The sequence below is a fragment of the Taurulus bubalis genome (assembly GCF_910589615.1).
Source record: "Taurulus bubalis genome assembly, chromosome: 1".
NCBI lineage: Eukaryota > Metazoa > Chordata > Actinopteri > Perciformes > Cottidae > Taurulus > Taurulus bubalis.
The window spans coordinates 8,413,973-8,437,456 of record NC_136589.1 but is presented as its reverse complement, the minus strand read 5'-3'; the positions used below and the strand labels follow the sequence as shown (position 1 = coordinate 8,437,456).

Genomic DNA, 23,484 nt, shown 5'->3' with positions numbered 1-23,484 from the left:
TTTACATGCAAAACATAATCACATTTAATCCGTCGATAAAATATACTGCAATCAGGGTAAAGTCCCCAACATATAAAAGCTGTTAAATTGTGACCAATCTGGACCAAATAAGACTTTAAATTAATGATTTCTGGTTAGTGAAGCAACAATAATGATCTAGATATAACATACTCTAATATGGATGGGGGCAATTCTGCATAATGACTGCTTTTACTTTACACACTACATTTTGTTGTCAATTATTACACACTCAAAATTGAATGAGGGCTTAGTGTGACTTTTCTACTTTTACCTCAGCAAATTATCTAAACACTAAATTATGCATCTGCCTGCTATTTATGTTTACAACATCTTCAGACGTTTTGTGGAAAATGATTGGTCTGCAAGCAAATAGTCCCAAAGAAAATGCGTCTGATATTTAACTGAATTAGACAAAATTGTGTAGTACAAAAATGGTGTAATTTCCCCAACAATGTAACTGTATATTGAGCTGAAGAGAACGACTCAACAAGTTTATTACATTTTATTGAAGCGACAAACATCAAACAGAGATCCAATATAATACAGCCTGAAGATTGTATGGGGAGGGTTTATGAGAAAGAGTCTCAAACAATTCATACAGCAGAGCTTCTATTATTCTTCGACTGAAAAATAGCTATAAAACCTAAAATCTAGTCCTTAACAATCCCTGAATTACTGTTTCAAGCAGGAGCTCTCAGACTTACAATTTAAGCGCCCCTTACACTACAAACACTGTACTATGAACAACATCACTGAACAAATTAAATCTCATTATTTGAAGCACTATAATAACAAATCCAATATTTACAGAAAACCATGTGCTACCACACAGCTCTAAAGAGAGCCTACATTGACATACTATCTCTTCAGAAGTAGAGGTGCATCCCACCCGAGTATCTCCTTATCAAATGAGAGGAAGACACAAAAATAAATGACAACCGAAACTGGAGTGCATAATGTTTGTAATCACTGCTGCACAGGAAATGGTTGAGAAACAGATGCACTTCCTTGGTTGAAGGAACACAATATATAGTAAACTGTCATGACTGAGAATACCTATGAATAAATGCAATATTTTCTGTTTAGCTACCACATGGTAGACGCTTCTGTGATTATAAGATAACAGAGATATTGAGGCTATAGAGCTTAAAGGATTAATCGATTAGTCGATCGGCAGAAAATAAATCTGCAACTATGTAAATAATCACTTGGTCTTGAAGTCAGTTTTAATTAAACCACAAAGGTCTCTTAGAAATGAATGAGAGACCTTTGTGGTTTAAAACTGACTTCAAGACTAAAATGTGAGTGAATATTTGATGATTTCTTTGGTCTTAGGAGGGACAATTAAGTGTATTGCTATTGATTTTGTACTTTGTGGATACAAAGTTCATTGAAATGAGAGAGACAATGTTATATTGGATGTCACCTGGTATCGCATACCCAGTACTGCTGAACACACTGTATACGTACACTGTCATATACATTCTCAGATGCACTGTACTTCTGCATTACTGTTTATTAATTGCACTTTGTTGTTGTTTAATATATGTACAGTATGTACATTGAGAGCAACAACATAACTGAGTCAAATTCCTTGTATGTGTTCACACTTGGCCATGAAGGTGGATTATGATGGCCTAAGCAGAATGTGCATTTACTTCCCTAGAAAGCAACTGAGAGACACAACAACCATCTTGCAAAAGTACCACCATGCAATCCCTTCTCAGCCTTTCATGTCATTCAAACAAACCCCCCATCTCCTCTCTCCATTTTCCAATGAGCCAAGTGATTTATGTCAAGTGAAGTCAAGCATGGGCCAGCATATGAATCAAAATTTGTCAAGTTGGTTTTTCCTACTCAGGTCTATGAATTGATACGGCTCAGTTTTGAATATGAATCCCCAGAGAACGCCACGTTGCTTTTAACTGACTGGAGCTTCAGCCGAGCAATCAAACCCTTTGTTTTTTCACACCATCCCACAATCCCACCTGCTTCTGCGAGACGATGGAGGGCCCTTTGAAAACAACGAGGCGGCATGATTTATTATTCTAATTAGGCGAAGTGAGACTTTAGCAAAGCCACAATTACACTAAATCGCCAAAACAGTTTTCTGGTTGGCTGGCTCCTGTTTTGTTCAGATGTTAATCAGCGGCAGCTATTGAGTCAAGGTGCAAACTGCTTGTGAGTCACACCATTGCTTGGTAATATCTTCCACAAACAAACAAACGCTGGAGTCCTGTATTGAATTACGAACAATCATTTGGGCTTATTAAATTAAATTGCATTCAACTGTCTAAACATATAAACATACAGCTTTCCAACCATCCCTCCATCACGGAGGGCTCAACGTGCCACGATACCCGGTTAAAATCTACTGCGGTGTTTAATTCCAGGTCATTTCATAATCTCTTTGATACTCACTCACATCTGCACATCTCTTCGCTCTCACTCACTGACAATTAAACAGCTGCAAGCTGGCATACTCACTAAATCCTCCGGTACAACACACAAACTACACACACACATACACACACGAACATATGCAATAACCCACCACATGCGCACACATACACCACATACACAAGGGCCCAATAGAGAGCACGCAGACAATGGTGGCCACAAGCTCATATACTCGCATGCCTACGTGCGCACAAGCACCCAGGCGCAAAAACTTATGCATGCATACACACACACACATACTTCTACTCAAACTGCTACCACACTCAAGCAAAAACTGATTTAATTCGGCACAAATATTCTTCTGAATGATAAGTCCTTCATCCCGGCACACAGGGGAATACAACATTTATTGATTATTTGTGAAAGGAACTCACATACAACCACAGACGCACGCACAGGGAGGAAATTATAACACACACTGTAGTTCCCATTCGGTCCTCTGTTTCTTATCACCTTTTTGTGCCCTCCTCCCTCCTCTCCTCTCCTCATCCTACATCCCCAAAACACCCCAATCATCCTGCATCAACAGGCATGTGAACCTAGTGTTCGGTTCATCTCTTTCTCTCTCTCTCTCCCTCCCTCCCTATCTCTCTCTCTCTCTTTCTCTCTCTCTCTCTCTCTCTCTCTCTCTCTCTGCCTGCTGCTCTATTTTCATCTGTGTGCTTCCACTCTCCTAGCTTTCGGGTAATTACCTGGCATTTGCATTGCAAAGTCCCCTGTGCCGCCCTCAGCTCCTCCGCAGGTGATTGAGCTTCATTTCCCCAGCAGATAAGTGAGAGAGAAAGAGGAAGAGAGAGGGGGAAAAGGAGTATTGCAGCAGGGTGTGATATTATTCTGGCTTGCAGGATATAGGAACAATGCCCTGGATTCTTTGTTGCTGGTAAATTGGATGGTACAAAGAATGCACAAGAAGTTCCCACACGTAAATAATTGCCCTCATTACTATCACATTACTGGTCTGGCTGCATCTATAACATAATGTGGAGCATATCTGGCTTTTGATGACTGAGGCACATCTATCAACATTCCGACTTGCTTGAAGACTTTGGACTTGCAATTTGTAACTTTTTACACTTTTACGGCAAAGATGACAAAGTGTGAAGTGTTGTGAATGTTTACCTCAATGTAGTTGGTATGCCTTACTGTAATTGAAAATACCATTGACTGATCAGGTAACTCAAAGGAAAAATATATCACGTTATTAAAGCGATGAAGTTTTATGACTTTGGCATTTGTGAACAGATATGACCCAACCAACTTGAAAATTAAAGAGCAGAACCAACAGCAGAACAAAATGTGCAAAACAAACAAAATGTACGTGCCTTTTACAGTTTTATTATACCACACCATACAGGTGTAGCTACATATCATATCACAATAAATACGTTCTTACGGTTCAGGTTGAAGTTACAAAAAACGAAGACAAAGAGACAGCATGGATCAGCGTGTGGACAAATGTAGGCTACATTAAACGGTATACAGCCACAATAATATTTTAAGATAATGAATCAACATCAATAGCCCTTGCACCGCTTCTGTTGTTTGTTACTCGCTGTACATGCTTATGTTTATATACACTTCATATACACTACACAACACATACTTTGTATTTTTGCACTTTCTCTATTGTTTAAATTGAATTTCCTAAATTAATAAACTCTGCTGTTTCGTTGTACATATTGAGTTTTGCTGTATATGTTGAGCATCTTTCATCCCTGTTATTCTTATTTTTGTGTGTAAACTGCTACTGCTATCTATCTATCTATCTATCTATCTATCTATCTATCTATCTGAAATAACTTGTGTTTTTAAACGGAGGATACATCAAAGTGATGCTCTTAAATAAATCATGGACAGTATGAGTGGCAGCTATCATACAGACAGACTTTAGCACTTCCTTTTTTTTCCTTCACATTGTAACACATGCGATGTTTTGTAGCCATTTTGTAGGCTATTAGCAGTGGACTCATGCAGCTGTTACTCTCCAGGATTAACCCTACACACAAATTCCTTGCAGTAAAATGAGCCACAAAGCGAGACCCACCCATCCATACGTCCACACGTCCACGCTGCGAGCCCATCTCCCAGAAGCACCTCCCACCGACCGAGCGCTCATAATTGGCGCGAGCTCATTTGCATGCGGAACGGCGTGGATATTTATTTCAATTTAATTTCGTTCCCGCACACGGTGCACTGTAGGCTTTTGTGCCAAAGTCATATTAACCCCTTGATTAGTTAATATGCAGCGCACGACGTTGCCCACGCACGATGAATATTCATATCGGTGGCGCTTTCTGCCGCCGTCTATCCACCCCTCCCTCCCTCCCTCTCTCCGGTACCCGCAGTAAAACTGACGGAGGCATCCCCGGACGACATTTTCACAGTTGTTCCCACAAACACAAACTGTTTGGTTCCTTATCGTTTCTGTGTCGCTCGCCGCCGCTCACTCAATGGCCGATAAGACTCAGCTGCCAAGCAGAGAGCGCGCTCTGAAAGGAAGGGAGGAGAAAATGGTCGTGGCAGGTAAATAACACGCGGTGACAAGTTGTATCCAAGTTGATGGAGTTGTCCCGAGTTGACAGCTGGTGAACTGTCATAAACACAGGCGCGTGACCTCAGTATACTTCACGTCAAAGAGCGTTGGCAGGGAATTGCCTGCTGTTTTATTCAGGAATATAATAATATGCAATTGCTGATGCACTTCAATATTTCCGTTAATATGTTCAGTTGTTTTTGAGTTGTGATTCCTAATTTAAGACAGATGTACTTGAAGTCGCCTACTCGTCTCATGACATTGCACATAGCCCATATAATGTTTGTGTGTATGTGTAGGCCTATGCTATTCATTTATACAATATTATGAAGTGTGTTTTATTCAAATGTATTATTTGTATCTATGTTCAATGTGTGAGTAGCATAAACGGAATATTCCTCTCTGCCAGCACATATTTGGGTTTGCAGTCAATACATTTGTTGTGCAACTGTTATTATCTGATTTTTGATTAAGTACCGCATATACACTGTTACTACAGTGACTGAATAATGAACACAGTTTACTAACTTTATGAACACTGATTTCTTCCATGAAGTTATGGCTATGGGAACTAAATCTAGCTGCATATTTAACCTTGTGAATCCAAGTATGCCTGAGGCAGTTCTCAGCACTGGTGCTCAATGTTTATAAAATGGTGTCTTGAGAAAAGATTGTATTGCCATTTTCTTGGTTTCAGCAACTATGTTTGAGTCCTATTTAATATTTGATCTGTACTTGGACGGGAGCACCGAGTCATTTCTGCTTTTTAGCCTTTCATCGTCCTATTTGAGGACAGCAGCGCTCAAACGAGTATGCCATCATGGCGAAGCATAGTACATGGTATTGAACCTGTATCCTGTTTTCACCTACTCAGACTGAGGTGTCCACAAAGTGCATTGTGGGAGCTGGGTATGAGGGCATAGGAGGAAGTGGTGCCGCAGAGTCCAGGGTCCCATCTGGGCATTATGCGCATGAAGGCTCCGCCCCGTCGTAAGTTCCTGCTCCGTCTGTCGAAGCAGCTCGGAGACACCGCATGGCAGAAATCTGTTCCTCCCCTTTCACCGTGGGGGGCAGCTTAGGTGGGGATGGGGTTGTTCTTGTGTGTGTGTGTGTGTGTGTGTGTGTGTGTGTGTGTGTGTGTGTGTGTTGGAGTAAGCATGAGTAATTTAGGGATTGCAAGGACTGTCTCCACATATGCCCTGTGCTGTCCCAGCCTTGTGCGTGTGAGAGTGTACACATTTGTCCTCTCTACATGAAGATCACTCATTTTTGAAGTTGCCTCTACCCCTCCAGCCTCTTTAAAGAAGCTCCTTGTTCCTTATTCAGACGTCCCGGTGTCCTGCGTTTCCTCCCTCGCTGCTCTCCGTGTAATGTACTCTATGACCTTGGCGAGAATGATCCAGTGGCAGATTGCTACATGGTAGGGGCACAGTAGCTATTATTTTGAGTCAGTGCAGGATAGACTGCCAATATTTCTTCCAAACAGGATGGGGGAGGTCAGCTGACCAACATCAATCTCTGTAACATGCTTCACTATAACTCTTCAAAGCAGGTTCATGGTGAAGATATATTTCTGGCATTATTGCTTGTTGTTTTCCCATCTCCGCTGTTTCAAGATGCCCTTGTTTTTTTGTCTTTTGCCATAAGCTCAGAGGGGACGGAAATATGTAAGGAATTTGGAAAGCACACAAACACAGCATCTGTAGATGAAGAGATAGAGAGATTTGCTCTTCTGGGACAGCGCTGTTGCTAAATGATGCGTACTGTTTAGTGCAAACACGTCCTGTATTCTTTCCCTGAAATGTGGATTGTTTTGGGAGTGTGTTTGTCAAGTTTCCATCTTTTGACCTAGTGCATTTCCCCACTTGAAAGGGAATGGTGCATCTACCACAAATTTGAACTGGATTCCACTCCAAATGACAACAACTTTTCCTTTTTCTTTCTCCTTTCATTCTGGAGTTTAGTTTAAAGCCATTTCAGTCACTTTGCTTCAATGAAGCACGCTCCCTTCGAGCAAAGCTCCATATAGCAAGAGAGAGAGAGGTGAAAAACCTTGACCTTGTCCACCCCATGTCTGCATTGGTTTCTCTCAGCAGTCTTTGCAGTCAGTAACGTGAAATGGAGACCCTGAATAGTGTAACCTGCATCTTGCCCATTGCATGCTGGGATTGACTCTAGCCTCCTGTGACACTGGAGAGGAGAAGTTGTATAGAAATTCTTGCTCTGGTCTCTCTGCAAATGACTTTAAAGGTTGTTTTCAGGGTTGTTTTCAGTGTGATTTCCTTTTCCTTATAAGTAGGTAAAAACAAGATTAATTTATTCCTTTGTACTGACCAGGTGGATGTCATCCTTTCCTCGTTCAATCGATGTTTGAGTAAAGATATTCGTGCAGGCACCAACAGGATGTGCCTCCATCTTGCTTGCAGGGGATATTGGAGCCAGTGCTATAGTAGGTAGTCTTCTCCATAGCAACTGTTTCCGTTGCTAGGATACAGTATGTATGGAATGCATGGATGCCTACAAAGATGTGCTCTTCAGAGTCTAGACTCTTTTACCACCCTGAACAGTGGCCGCTATTGATGTATGTAAGTTCCTTTTACCGAGTTGGGTTGTTTTTAGGCCACATTAAAAATAATTTATTTTACTCACCTCTTACTCTTTTAAAAAAATCGACCACCTCCAACCAGCCTTGCCTCTTTCCTCCCCTCCCCTCATTTGCCCCACTCTTTCTCACCCCTACCCATGCTCCCATACAGCAGAGGGTAGTTGGCACCAGTATAAAGCTTCAGCCTCCTCCGACAACTCGTGCCTGACTCTCTGCCAACCTGTGTGAAGCTAGAAAGAGGAATAGTGAGAGGGAGGGAAGAGGGAGAGGGAGAGAATAGATTTTTGGAAGGAAATAAACTGAGCAGCCTGGAAATCGACCTTTCCGTCACCAGTTTTGGCATCCAGGGATAGTACCTCTCCCGTGTTTCTGCATGAGGTGGCAGCAGCGCTTGGACTTCAGTTTTACGGGTGAGAAACACAGGACCACGGGTATAATCGAAGGGTAACAAAGACTAAATACCAATCCGAAACAGTTCAAACTGGACGTTGTTATCCGCTGAGCAACAGATTGTTGACTGATGGTAACCATGATACAAGCAGAGCAGTAGGGTCCGATGTTTTGGTTCTGGTCCTGCCGCCCACAACCTCCATGCTAAAAGCATCAAAAGCTGACCAAAGTATTCCGCTTCAGTCCCGCTGTACTGTATAGCCTGCCCTGCGCTTTCCAGATATCCTCAAAAACAAAGGCGCACAAAAGAAATTACGCCCATATCTCATCCAAGTTGGGGGGGAAAAATCCTTTTCATGACTCCTTCCCCCATATTCAGCCCGCTTTTCTTCTTTCGTAAACTCAGTCAGTAACCCTCCCTGCTTGTTTTTTGTCGTCCTCTGTTCTTTCTTTTGCTGGCGTAGTGAGGCAGCGTAGTGAGGGTATTCAGCCAGTTCTTTCTCTGTGTTAGGTGGGGTGATTCTGGCAGAATGGGGTGTGGGCGCTGGGCTGGCAGGGGGGAATGCTGGGCTAGACAGAGTGAAAGGAGCCAGCCTGGCACCACCTGGACCTCTGCCAACTGCTCCATGGGAGAAATACCCACAGCAGAGGTCGGTGTGCGAGGGATTGTGCGGCTGATTGCGTGCTTGTGTGTGTGTGTGCAGGAGGGTGTAGACATGTTTGTAAGTGGAGAGCAAGGGCATGATGGGAAGGTGTTGTGAGGAAGAGAGTGTGAGGCGAAGATGGAGAGAAGCTGAGATAGACGAGAGGGCGGGGGATGGGGAGGGGGGGCATCGGAGTTGGCTTCTCTGGTCAGTGCTGTGTCGGCGTGTTCTTGGCTGTCTTCATTTTTACCTCTCTTTTTTTTTGTTTGTTTATTTGTTTGCTTGTTTGTTTTCTCTGTGTTCTCTCTTGGATGAAGTGCTTGGTCTTTTTTATACAAAGCCCAAAGGCATGGTGGTCTGAAAGCCAAAAGAATCCGTCACTGCCTCTCCGCTACCCTCATCTGTTGCTTCTCACTGGCTATTTACTCCTTTTATTGTCTTGGCAGGCGGCTCTCTCGTTTTCCCACTCCTCCTCCTCTATCGCACACTTGTCTCTCTCTTACTCTCACTTTTTCTCTCTCCGTCTTTTGGCAACTTAGTACTTTTTATCTCTTTGGCCAAAATATGCAGGACAAGAAGTGAGAGTGAGCAGAGGATGAAGACTAAACAAATTCACAGAAGAAGATTTCTCCTGTCCGCCTGGCACCTTGAGTCACCCCTGTGGACTGAGAATATAAAGCCAGTACACGCACTGACACAGATATACTTTGATTGCAGCTGACTGTGCCTGTGAACATGACCTGGCAGCGTCAAACAACCTGCTGCTAAAAGACAGAACTGTCGCTCAACAGGAAGGCAGGAAGTGACTGCCTGAAGGCAGCCCAGGCCTCTGTGACATTTCAAAAGTCCTTCATGCTTCTGCATGACTTTAGTCTAATATCAAAGTGTCCTAAAGGTGGCACACCACGATAGGTATTATCAGCTCCAGTGCTTTGGTGCTTCTTTTGCTTCCTGTATTCTTAAAAATGCGTGTTTATCTTTAAGGTCAAGGTCAAGGCATTGTTTCGGTTCAATGCTTCTGTGCTATCTGGCTTTACAGTAATCATTCAGTCTGAAATAAACTGCAGGTAACTGGGCTTTAGCCTGTTTTACCAGTTATAGATCATCCGGGCCTATCAAGGAAATGAACTATTATGACTATCAGATTAGAGATGGTTGGTATTCAGGTCAATGTCACACATCACATCTCTCAGCGGCCAGAGAGCAATCACACATCGAACTCAGAGCAAGCATCCATTGTAAGTATTTTCCTAAGCTCTTAGTGTACCCTGTGACCTGTTTATCTGGAGACTAATATTAGTAGTTGCAGTACAAACCAGCCTTGCTTAGTGGAGATTTGCACGCTAAGTCAACTCAGTCTTCTTAAATCCTAATCCTCCTCACACATCTGTGGGCTACACGCACACACAACCACACACACACACACACACACACTTCCTTTTTAGCGCTCTTAATTCCATGCACCACCGTTGGCAGTAGAGTGCCACCCCCCTGCCATCTCTCAGCACTCAGTTTGTTTTACTTAGCGGGTATTTTTAACGTAGTGAGGTTACGCAGGCGCGTGCCCCTGAAGCGTCGTCATTGGTTTGCTTTGTGGACACCGCTCGCCAGGCCGAGTGCTTAATACACTCACATTTGAAGGCATATAGGAAATAACTGTGTGATAGTGTTTAACTGTCGGCATTGAGGGGAGGACAGCAGGGCGGTCAAAGCCGTGTAATCTCTTAACTGTCTTCCAGCACAGAAGCCTCAGCCTCTGATCCGCTGGCCTGGGTCATCCTATAATGCAGCGCAGACCTATGAGGCCTAGTGGAGGCGGCCAGTGGGCCCCTGCACACATAGGCTGTGATTTGTGTTGTTGGTGTTAAGATATGATTCCACATTTGCACACTGTTTTGTTTAACAGACAAACATGCAGCCAATGGGAACCCCACTGTGGAGCCTTTTCCAGAAGGCATGGAGACCATCATGCTTGGTGAGACTGCATAATCACACATTTGTGTAATTACAATGAACCCAATATGGAATCCTGTAACCAGTTTGTAGTTATTAACACATTTTGATCAAATGTGGATGTTATGGTAGACAAGAAGCACTAATGTTGTTGGTGTGTGTTTGCATGCTGTCTTTCTGTGCAGGTTTAGGCTGTTTCTGGGGAGCTGAGAGACTTTTCTGGCGGCTTCCAGGAGTCTACAGCACACAGGTGGGCTTTGCCGGCGGCTTTACACCCAACCCCAATTACCAAGAGGTCTGCTCAGGTAATACACTCAGCACCTCATGTGCGAATGTGCACATTTTCACATATGCATGACCTCAACACTTTGATATATGTTACCTGATCGTGCTCCCTCCCTGGGAGGAGGTGAAGTGGGTTGGCAGGACATTTCTCTGTGAAATCAGTCAGGGTTCAAGAGACCAAAAATTGCAAAGGGAAAAGAAAAAGATACAGAGTCGTGTTTTAAGTACAAGCGCTCTCATCCTTTCGCCGCCTTCCCTTCATCTGCAGTCAACTACTCAGAATGCACTGCTCCAGATGGGCTGCACCCCCCGCCCCCGCCCCCCCCATGACCTACTTGTAAGGATTGGGCTCTGTACTGTGCTGTACTGCGGCGTTTTTTTTTTCCAACAGAGGTTACTGCGTATGAAGCGCCATGAACCGGCTTCTTTTCCTGAGACTGCGATATGGCTTGAATTCGGTGAATTTGCTATCAAAGCCCTTAACATTTTTTTATGTCTACGTCCAAAATTGTTTCTGTTCGTTTTCCTCATTTTGAGATTCAAATAGATTCATGCAGGGCAATATATAATTCAGAGGTTAATTCTGGCTCGCTCTTATTCGGCGTGCCTGTCCTGTGTATCAGGAGTCGTGAACTGTTAGTTTGGGGCTCCTCCATTTCCAAGGACGCATTATTACATGCAGGCATGGAGTGCAGATGCAGGTGTAGCGTGGGGGACATGGAGAGAAGGGTTGAGACGCTTTGGGCTTCCTATCTGTCTACCTCTCCCATGTCTCCCTTTCTGTCAGCTTCCCAGCAACAAGATGGCCATCTATGAAGGAGGATGGAAGATGACAGAAAAAGAGAGAGACTGAAAGCTGCAGCAAGTGAGGAAACGGGTAAAATATACTTTTGAGGGGAAAGAAAATTTGATAAAAAAGTGGAAGGGAGAATGGTTGCCTGTCCATCGGCTGAGAGAGTGCAGGCGTCGCTCCATTGGCCATGACGGAGCAGAACACTGCGACGGCATGAGACCGAGGAGCTGTCAACACAGCCAGGGCAGGACAGACAGCTGGACGGATAGAGAGACGGACAGAAAGTAGGGGCTGATGGAACTGTCAGCAGAGCCAGAGAAGGATGGAAGGACAGGCAGGATGGATAGGTGGACGGTCTGACAGACAGAAATGGGAGAGGTTGAGTTGCAGTCAAATTTGTCTTGAGAGGACAGACAGCTGAGAGACGGATAGAAGGAGACGGTATTACCAATTACCATATTTTATCTTGACTAATTCACAGTAGAGATTCTCAAATCAGTTGATTCTGTGCTTAAGCTCTTCAATGCTGCAAATCCAACAATCGTCATACCTAATTGACAGAATAGGTTGCTGAGGACTCTTCCATAGCAACCCATAGGATCACTCCAAAAAGATGAATATCAAGGTTTTCTACTCTGCCAAAGTTTAGACAAAGTACAACTATTGGTTAAGGTTAGGGAAACATCATGGTCATGGTTAAAAGAAACCAATGTTGTCTGTTGGTACGAGACTAGGCGTGAACTGCAGTCCCTGTCACCTGCTTTGTTGACCACACAGACAGTGCAACAACACCATACTTCTGTTCTTCCTACTGAGAGAGGACAGTAACTACTCTCACAACCACAAGAGGTGGCTTTTTTCTGGAAAATGACGTTCTCTTGATGAAATCAAGTTCTACCGTATCCAACAGCAGAGAACAATTGAACAAAAAAGCCAACAGGATGTCATGGTGATTTGGGAGGCCACTCTGACCCAGAGGGCTGTTCACCCTGCTGAAGTGTCCTTCAGCAGAACATTGAATCTCGAGCAGCTTTAGTGGCATCACTTTTGCAGCAGGTCTTGCCTGTCCTTCACCATGACTGCTAGCGACAACCCAACTCAATGTTGGCTTTAACCACAGCAAAATGTATGCATATGATGGCAGTCTGTGTATTGTGAAGGCTGTCTTTGCCCAGTATATAATTGGTTTACAGCTCACCTGGGCATTTAGCTGTATACATTGGCACATGTGCTTCTTCCTGCCTCTCTCTTCCTACAGCTGAGGTCCACCCTGCTGTCTCTTCTCTTTGTTTTTGTACATTCATCACACCCACAGCACACGTGCCACACATCCATGCATTACTTTATGGCTAACATCGACATAATGTACATAGTAAAAGAGGTAGACGTACTCTGATAATATATCCTTTATTATATGTTGGCGTTTTTGTTATTAAAAAAGATAAACAGCAAACACTGACTTATTCATTTTCAGATACTCGTCACAGACTGCTAGTATCCACTAAAAAGTGTGCCATCCTTGATTTTAGGTAAGAGGTGAAGTCTTCCATATTCATTCGGCATGAGATGATCCTTTTTTCGTGCCAAGTGTCATTTAGAGACAGAAAGTGGGTCTCAGGCCAGATGCATGAATTTGGCAGGCCTTCTCCAATTGTCTGCATTGCACCTGATGCATCTATATGTGTGTGTGTGTGTGTGTGTGTGTGTGTGTGTGTGTGTGTGTGTGTGTGTGTGTGTGTGTGTGTGTGTGTGTGTGTGTACACTTGTGCACGTATCTGTGTAATGTGTGAGAGATGGGAATGGCTATTATTGATACAATCCTAACACTTCTGTATTTACATTCAGCAAAGGTATATATTTGCGTTGAGGTGTGTGGGTATACCTTTTCTGCCGTGTGTGTGTCTGTGCCCATACACCTGCATGTGAGACCTACAGCCTCCCCCAGTAAGAGAATGCCTGCAGGCAGCTTGTTGAAGCTTTGGGGTCCTGGCAGCTGCACACAGGAGCGAGTGTCTGTGTGCTTTTGGCTACTTTCACCATAAGCCTTAACCTGTACTCTCTCTCTCGCGCGCGCTCTCCCCTTTATCTTTCCTTTCTATGACTCCCATTTTGCCATAAGTGCGGTTTCACCCTGAATGTCTTCTACCCGGGCACATGCACTCAATGTCACCTACACCACACACGAATGCTACTGAAAACTTTTGCTTTGTAATCTTCAACATGCAATCTTGCGGTTTGACTAGACATGCAGGCATCAAGATTTTGGTGATAGTTGTCATCAACATTTTGAAGTGTGTAGAGGAAAGAGGAGGAGGAGGAACCTCAGTGTAAATTCAATTAAACTTGATTTAAAAAAATTAAAGTTTGTGTTTCTCCTTTAGGTCTGACGGGTCACACTGAGGTGGTGAGGGTGGTCTTCTCCCCTAAAGATGTTGGCCTCGAGGAACTGCTCAAGAGCTTTTGGGAAAGCCATGATCCTACACAAGGTAGCAACACGCACATGCACGCAAACCCAAAACTTCGTCCTCAAATAAGACCCATCCCGAGGGTCACAGGGTGTATTAGAGCAGAAGGATGATGCCCAGACGTGTGCCTGCGTGTGATGGGGGGAGGTCTCATGGGTGTAAGTCAATGCCAGACAGTGTTAATGTGTCTGACATCCAGCCATCCATGGAGAGGCACACCAGTGCGGTGCATGTTCAAGCCCTAACTGCAAAAAAACATGGTATGTACTTTATCTAATGTAAACCAGCCTTTTGTCATCCACCTCACACAAGGGCTTCCGCTGATGCTATTATGATACTACATTTGGTCCTTTCTAGCTCGATTAGTATTTCGTTAATATTTTTGTTTTATTGTGCATGAGTTTCTTGGGGAGCTTTAATCCCTTGAGCAAATAGTTGTTTCCAAATAGTCTTTGACTCAGGTTGGGTTCTGATCCATATTGCTACACTATACACTCTATACAGTGGGCCGAATATGTTTAACTTTATCGCATTTGAACCCTGGTCTCCTCACCTCTCTCCTCTTCAGTGACACACGTCTCTTCCCCGCCCGTCTCTCAAACCCCCACCATCTCATCCCAGTGGCGACAAGAACCCCATCCCCCAGAACCCATCACTCCATCTCTTTGAATTTTTTGCTCTCGTGTTTTCTCTGCTCACTGGAGGAGGTGATGTAAGAACATTAATGCACCAGGAGGGCACAGGGATAGTGTGTATGTATGAATGTGTGTGTGAAAGTGTGAAAGTGAGATAGAGAAAGGACAAGCAAAGAAGTACTCTGTTCACTCATATTGAATGTAGGGAGGGGCATGACAAGTTGGGAAGAGTTAGATCAAGGATTTATGAGCCCAACCCTCAGCCTTTAAACAAGCTTGCACACACACATGCACACACACATTCACACTTAGTGACGTTGCCCACATCAGTTCTGTCAGTTCTTTTGCATCCGTCATGGTTGTTTTCTCAGACACCGGCCATGTTTGTGCATACAGCTGACAGAACAGCCGTTTGTTTTCATATGTTCTTCACATTCCACTTCCCCTGGTCAACTAGAAGTGGGTTGACAAAAAAGAGGCAGCAGCGGAAGTAACTATTGGGGTTCATCTCGATCAGAGGAGATTCTCCTGTTCACTGTAGCCAGGCAGAGACACATCTTACTACAGGCAGAGGTATAGGTCGAGCCAACACGCTACGGGCAAAGGCAGTGAGGCCAGAAGAGTAGTCATGCATTTCCCCTGACTCACTCCCTTGTCTCATCTCCTGTTTTATTAATAGCATGCAGCGTACTGACTATGAAAATAAAAATTGTCACAGTTAAGACCAAGCAACATAATAACTACAAACTCACATATACTTTTATTTTCTAGGAGTGTTGCTCCTTGTGCGTGACTTAAATGTAAATCCCTGCCGTGTCTCCATCTTTTCCGATTCTGGGTTCACGTGTAGAAGAAATTCCTCTGATTTAACAAATGTGGCGTGGAGTGGTGGAAAGGGGCCCGCTGGCTGTGCCTTCACGCATGCTTAAGCTCCAATTTATTCTGTCCACCTTCGAGTCTGGCTTAAAAGAGAATGGAGAAATTAAGGAAGTTCGCCGTTTTCCCTTTCAACTGCACAGATTCACTAGAGATCATTATATAAGGAGACGAGCTCAGAAACATTATTCATTCTGTTTTCTCCTAACACGATCAACACAGAGCCCATCCTAATTTATATATACACTCTATGTTGGAGTGCTTGCGGAATTATCATGTACAGATGCATATTCAGTTGCATGCAATACTTTCTTTTAATGTGTGTGCGTGGGTATGTATCTGAAAGTGGGTATGCACATACGTGTGTGTGTGTGTGTGTGTGTGTGTGTGTGCGTGTATGTGTTTTGAGATCTGTGCCTCTCTGCTTTGCCTCAGTTCAAAAGGGTTTAGTCCCAACAACGTGATGTCGGGCTGCGTAAACTCCACCAATCCCAGCCTGGATAGCAACATTAGCAGCCAATCAGAAACTCCCAGCAGCCTTTGCTGTGTGCCCTCTTTCCATATTCAGCAACACTAGTCTCAATCTGCTGGTTTCCCTGGGATGTTGCATAAAGACCCCCCATCCAACACGCTCCCATATTATAAGTTTCTTACGTCTGCAACTCTTTAGTAACATACCTTCACACGTGTGTGCATGGGAACACTCGAGCACAGGTGAGCTCCAAACAGTCAAAGTCCCACCATCATGTCAAAGAGTAACAGAGGGCTCCGTTTCATGGTGGGGCTTGAACACATGATTTGATGTATTTAGAATGATCACTGGTGAGACACAAACACAACTTGCTGTTCTTTCACACTCTGCAGATCAATTGCGCACACATTTCCATACTCGAGCATACTGTTCACTTCACATTATGCACAAGTGCTCATTATGCCTACTCATAAACAGCTTTTCTCCATTTGCGTGTACATGCGAATAGGCAGAACACACACACACACACTGTGAATGCATTGAAGAGAGTGCACACAGCTTCACATGGCATGTCAGTTCATTTATGGGATGCTTCCTTGTTATGGAATATAGGCCCTGTTTCGCTCCCTCTATCCCCTGTCCCCTTAACTCCCAGCGGAGGAAAGAAGCATCTTATCTGGCGACTACTTTACCCTGTCAACCTGTCAACTCATCCCTCTTCTGCTACTTTCATAGTTGCATTCCCATCATTTTTTGCTCCTTAACCTATTCAAACATAAGGTCACCTCTGCTACTCTTCTCTCTTTTTCTGTAATTTCTCATGCCTCTTCTTTTCCGCCTTTCAGTTCTTTCCCACGTCCATTTTGCACATTCTTTCCCCAGTTTCCCGCTCTCCTCCTCTCGCATGACCACCCCCCCCCCCCCACATCCCTGTCCTCTTTGCAGCGAGCAGAGTGAAGGGGCGAGTGAGCAAACGGCCTGGAGCCCGTCAGCACATCCGCAGAGCGGCGCAGTGAGTCGACCGCTCCCCGAGGCCATCCGCTCATCACACAAACACACTCGCATCCACTCACTCCACTTTTATCTCTTAGTCACTCTCTCCTTCCCCACCCCCCAACACACTTTCCCCGTTCTCCCATCTCTTCCTCCATTCCCCTCCCCGCCGCCCTTCTTCTTAACAACCAAGGCTTTCCCCTCGTCTTTGTTTCCTCCTCATCTCTTTTCCTCTCCTTTCCTTCCTCTTACCTCGTTCCTTCCATCCTCTCAATTTTTTGAGGCCATGCAGTATTTATGGCGTGGACTGCTGATGCTGCGTCAGTGAACAGCGATAGACGCGAAAACACAAATGCACAGCTAAAATGGCCGAGGCGTCTGTCCTCATTTGACAACGTCTTCACGTACATGCACACTCACCCTTGTAGGTAGACAGTGGAGTCACAAGAGATATATTAAAGTTGTTTTAAGTAGACAAGTGCAGTTCAATAAAATCAGTAATTGTGACTATTTACATTCCCTTGAGCTTTTCTTTTCTTTTTGGAGCTGCGTTGTCGCTGTATAGAGTATATACTTCATATGTAGCCTTATATGAAGGAATATCTAATCTTATCTAATCACGCAAACACAGGCGTGGAAATGCTCAAAAATATAGATCAAGCTGTCTTCCATCTGCCAAGTCACGCTGGTGGCAGTTACTTTCTGACAATTAAAAGGAGCATGAATATTCCCTTATATAATATCTTCACCCCAGCTGGCTGCGACACACGCCAATTCCCTGTTGGGGTACCCCCATGTCCCCCCGTGTCACCACATCCCTCAATTTAGGGTTGCCTCAGCCATCTTAAAGCCAAACCCTGCAGGAGGTGACCTTGACCCTTGACCTGTGACCTCTGCCACCCCCACACTTCTAACCCAACCCCTTCCCTCTGCGCTGATTGGCTGAAAATGGCGTGCTCATTACCAGGTGTCAGTTATTACACCCTCACACACACTGACAGTCCTAATTTATGGAGATTGCGGCACGTGTGTGCACGCTGTGGGGGTTGAGTTATGCGTGTCCGTTTGAGGAGGCTGAAGTTATACGTATTAGTTATTCGTATAGTCTTGTTTCATAAGTCTGTGTAGTTTTATGAAACAGTTTTGTGCTCTTGTTCACCTTTCATGGAAATAGAAATACTCCCACAGATAAAAGCGTAATTGAAACAATATGAGAGAAATAAAACGGAAAAGGAGGGGTGGGATAGTGATAAGGAAGAAAGAGCAAAATACAAAGATGGTTACAATTTAAATAAACATCAGATCCCAACCTGATCTGTGATTGTTGATTAGAGACAGACCTCAGCATAAGTGTTCTGCATAATAATGACTGAAAACAAATAACACAGACAAATGCAGACAGAGCCTAAATATTTGCAATTACCTTCAGTGTTGGAAAATTGAGTTGCCACACAAAATCATATTAACTGTAATTAAAATATTTGCTCTGAAATAAGAAAAATCCTTACTGTCTTACAAATAAGCTGCCGACAGGGAAATTAAACTGACTCTGGACAGAAAAATTGAAGACGTTAAAGTAATATTGTTATAAAATTTGCAGCAATGCTCATTGGATAATATTTCAGTTTATTTCAATTTTTTCATTTTCATTTTTTAATTTGATGAATTGACGGAAACATTATGATAGAAACATACATGCAAACAAAACATTTACATTTTCACTGATTTAAAATCAGGGAAATGTAACGTATTCTCCCATCTCTGAAAACAGTCGAACAAGTTTTGTATTTAGATGTGACTAAAAATAAACCGTGTGAGGGCCAGAGTCACAGTGCTCTGACAACATGCCCAGAACCATGAAGTGATCATGTTAGAGAGCACTGCTGCAGTCGAGAAAATAAAATGGAAGAGATGTAACAGATTTATAAAAGGCATGACGAAAGTTACTGCAGTAATCTACATGATGTGCGCCTTAGAGCCATATCTACACACATATACACGGCACTATTGCCGAGGCAAACACAGTTCCACTGTTGGTTTAAGGTTCCCTCTGAATGTGTAGTGCCACCATCTGACAGCCAGCAGAGCTTCACTTTCGGTTTTGCTATGTATGTTTGCATGTGTCACATATTCAGGCCCCTTAGTGTGTATGTGTGTGTGTGTGTGTGTGTGTGCGTGTATGTGTGTGTCTATATATATATATATATATATTGTGTGTGTGTGTTTGCACGTGCAGGCGAGTGTATGTGTGTGTCCGCTGGGGATGCTCTCACCATCCCAACTCCGTACTCTGCCTCTGTCTCCAGCGCGTCAGGAGCAGCTTACATAAGAACAGGGCAAAAATAGCAGCTGAGAGGGGAGAGGAGGAGAGGGCTCTGCTGGCACGCACACAGTCATAACGGGACCGCGGGGTACGGCACAACTCTGAGTACTATCACGCACACACACACACACACGGGGAAGACTGCAGTTGTTTTTTTTAATTTGCTGTGTACTTTTTTTTGACAGAATTGTAGAAATAACGTGAGCTTATCAGACTCTATCAGTGTGAAAACCTCCAAATAATCCATGATGATGTTTCAGCTCGGGTGCAGGGCAGTGTTAGGGTTCTCGCTCTAGACCTGAAGGGGGTGAGGTGAACAAGTATCACATTGTGTGACGGTGTAGGGAAATGCAGGTAGGGGGTAGCCATGAAGAAGTAAAAGAAGAAGAAATATCAGATTGTTCATTAGTGCTCACTCTGCTGCAGTCTAATTGGCATGCACTGCCAAGTGCAATAATTCTGAAATTAACTTCAAATGTCTCTAGTCCTTGTTCAGAAGGATGCAAAAAGTCACCAATTACGCAGAAACATTTCTTAATTGCGGACACTGACAATAGCTTGACTGCTGAAATGTTTATTCTTTCGTCTCTAATTAAATGGAGGGAGTAGGGGGTTGGCCTCATTTACAATATTTTCTTGTTTTACATCTACATCAGTAATCCTGAAATACAGTGCGAGTGAGGGAGCTGAAAGGGATAGAGGGAAAGGAGGGACGGTACATAAGGAGGTGGAGAGGTGAGGCTAATCTCAGCTCATTCAGCGGTTAAAGGATGAAGGATCGTTGTGTAAAAAGACACCAGGGGAGAATAAGCCGGGGTCGGGCCGTCGGTTCTGGACAAGGACATTACAAGCGTTGAAGCCTGCAACTTAAAATTACAAGCCGGTCTATGCTTGGTGCATCTTCATCCCTTCCCTCACTGCCCCTCAACCACATGCATGTCAGATATATGAACTGGGGTTGAACTTGGTTAATGGGAAAAGGGAATGGACGGTGGAGGGAAATGAGTGAGGAGGGAATAAGGAAAACAAAAGACAAAAGGTGAACGAGCACAATCTGCTGAAGGAAGGAGTGAAGGTGAAGTGGAGAAATCGTAGGCTTTTATCCTCAACAGCCAGCAGGGACAAACGGAACAGAGACATGTTTTTTCTATTTCTTTTTTTGCATGTAAGGGTAAACACCAGAAGAGATTTTACAGAGTTGCAAGAAATCTCAGTGGATTTAAACACAACAAGCCTAAAAAGTCTATGCATGTCTTATAATAAGCCACCACCCTCCCATGATGTCTGATGTTGGCTGTTGTTATAAAGGGGCTACTTTAAAACATATATATATATATTATGGGGGGGTATATAGTATAATTAATATTTTTGGCTTTGTGGGCGTAGGTCAGTGACCCTGAGCGGTGGTGTGTGTATGTGTTTGTGCACGTGTGTGACCCGAAACCCTCCACTTCTGTCCACCCCCCCATTACCCTCTGCTTTCAGAGGCAATGCTCTCATGCATAATGCAGAAAGAACAGGGAGGCTCTCATTAATAATTACTGCCGTCTTTGATGGATGGGGAAAATAACGGAGGGGGCTGTTAAAAATGGAGAGAGCAAGAGAGAGACGTCGAAGGCAGGAGGGGGGATTGCCGTTGTAGTTCTTTGAGCACTTTATGCTTTTGGGGATGGATTTGGATTTAGTACAGTCAAAACTTTGGCTGATATTTTGGATAGTGTTAATATTTTGATGAGGGAGTAACTCCTCGTCCGATGGAGGAGGGATCTCTGAAGATTTGATGAATCTTAATTGTCTTTGTGTTGGAAGCTGCTACCACCACTCAAGGGTGTTTGTCTCTTGACTTCTCTTTGATATTCCATATCATTAACCGTTTCTTTGTGATGAAAAGCCTTTCTCGTCTTTACTTTCTTATATAAGATATTAAATGTCTACCTTTCCTGTAAGATAGGAGATCAATTATATTCTGTTTTGCTAAAATAGCGTTAATCAAATTACAGCATACCACATTTTATGATATATATTGTTTATACATGTTCCTCTCAAGATTAATACATGTATTATCCACACATGATCGTGCACAGGTATACAAAGCATGTGTGTGTGAGAGTGAGAGTGTGAGAGAGCGAGAGAGAGAGAGAGAGCTGGTCAGAACCTCTGGGTCAACATGGAAGGTCATTGGGAGCAGCAAAGCTACGAGACCCCAGCCAGACAGCCAATCAGAGTAAAGGCTCTGGTAGGAAGCCAATGGCAGAGTGGCTCGGTGGCCTTTGATGGAGGGGCCACCATTAGCCCCGTCACTGAACAACAGCGCTGGGGGCAAGATGGCCGACATCCAACACTGCAGAGACGGAGAGAAAGAGGATGACGGTAGAGATGGACGCAGAGGGAGATAAATAAGAGAGTGGGTTTATTTGTGAATGACAAAATAAAGATAAGATGTATGGAAGTAATTTACATTGTAAAATTAAATAGTAGAATATGATATCGGGGATGTGTTTTAGCCACACTAGCATAATGCCACTATGGATGGTAACGGTGGTCTGCAGGTTGGGCCACCGCTTTGGTTCAGACTGTAATATCTCAATAGCCATTGGATGGATCCTCATGAAATTTAGTACAGACGTTCATGGTGAGTTGTAATATTTTTGGCAGTGCCAACTCCTTATCAAGCAGGCTCACCAAATCTTCATTTTGTTCAATACTTTCTGTTAATAATAAATAACCAATTACCTGCAAAACTAATTAGTTGCATAATAGTTGTATGAGTGGTGTTCAGCTGTAAACTGTTTAAAAAGAGGATGGTAGATATGCTCTTATTTTTCCTCTTTTTCGTGTTCAAACCTTTCACATCATGCCGACACGAATATTCACATTCTGTGCATTCCACCGGTCACACAATCATCGATATCATTTGTGTTTTTACTACAATAAACCCATCCTCAAGTCACATAACCCACACTGCAGGGGAGCTCGTTATTCAAAGTTTTTAATACTTTGTAGAAAAGTTGCGGTCACAAGTCCTGTGGGTGGCACCAATGAAGGATGTTATTGTAACAGGTGTCTACGATGAGCTTCAATGCACTGGCGTTCATCATTTATGTCTATCATATGTGATACATGACCTTTAATACAAATCTTAATGTTCAGCTTATCATTTCAGGGTTTGTGGATGTCTCAAGCAAAGTGTGCTCATATGCTTCTTCTGCTTGTAAAAATAATAATAATAGGCCTAATTGATTAATCCATTATTTTATTGGTTGGCTTGTTTTTGTTGTCATCGGAATTTCCAATAATCAACCCTGCACTGAAAGACGAAAGTTGCGGATTCGGTGTTTAGGCTCATAGAGATACAGTAGAATTTTATAATTGACGTTTCATTAATTAGCATGAATAAATCATGGTAACAATGCCATTCACTTTAAGGTGATAGAGATGCCCATTAGCTTTATTCGGAGCAGATATGAAAGTAAAATGAATTGTTCTGTATAGAGCTTATTCTCTTTAATATGTTCTCTATCAAAAATACAAAGACTAATATGCACGCATATCGTTCAACAGGGTAATCTCCACAACACACCGTTTTATCACTTTCAGTGAAGCAAATTCTATGAGGCATTCAGTGTGTGTCGGAGAGCGAGCAACGTCTGCTTGTCTACTCTGATTTGAATGAAGACCAGATGAATACTTATAGCCATTATATCTGAACAGCCTGTCACAGATGGATTGTGACACTCAATGATGAAAGGTAACATTTCATCTAAAGTGAATAAGATATGCTGTGTCAAGGAGGTGCCAACATCTTGTGGCCCCAGCTTGTCAGCACATTCAGGGAAAATCAGTTTTCTCCCACAACATAGAACACATCACATATACTGTGTAGATATTAACCCTTACAGTATGTGGTTGGACAAAATGTAAAACATGTTTAAAGCTTATATGGGCAACAGACCTTTTCTCATGAGGACATCCTTTGGGGTTGAGCACCACAAGGGTAAACTGTGGCATGGCAGATTGGTTAATAATGTTTTTGTTC

At 43.4% G+C, this 23,484-nt stretch overlaps 1 protein-coding gene across 1 annotated transcript in view; it reads left to right on the top strand.

The window, feature by feature from the left end:
- Positions 1–4,721: 4,721 nt before the first annotated feature.
- The window catches only part of msrab (methionine sulfoxide reductase Ab), a gene marked incomplete at both ends in the record, with an annotated part of 29,473 nt that continues 10,710 nt past the window's right edge, over positions 4,722–23,484 (top strand). The window contains 6 exon segments of the mRNA XM_079228038.1: positions 4,722–4,796; positions 4,799–4,846; positions 4,848–5,004; positions 10,560–10,628; positions 10,792–10,911; positions 14,066–14,170. Of these exon segments, the coding sequence (XP_079084164.1) occupies positions 4,722–4,796; positions 4,799–4,846; positions 4,848–5,004; positions 10,560–10,628; positions 10,792–10,911; positions 14,066–14,170 (574 nt within the window).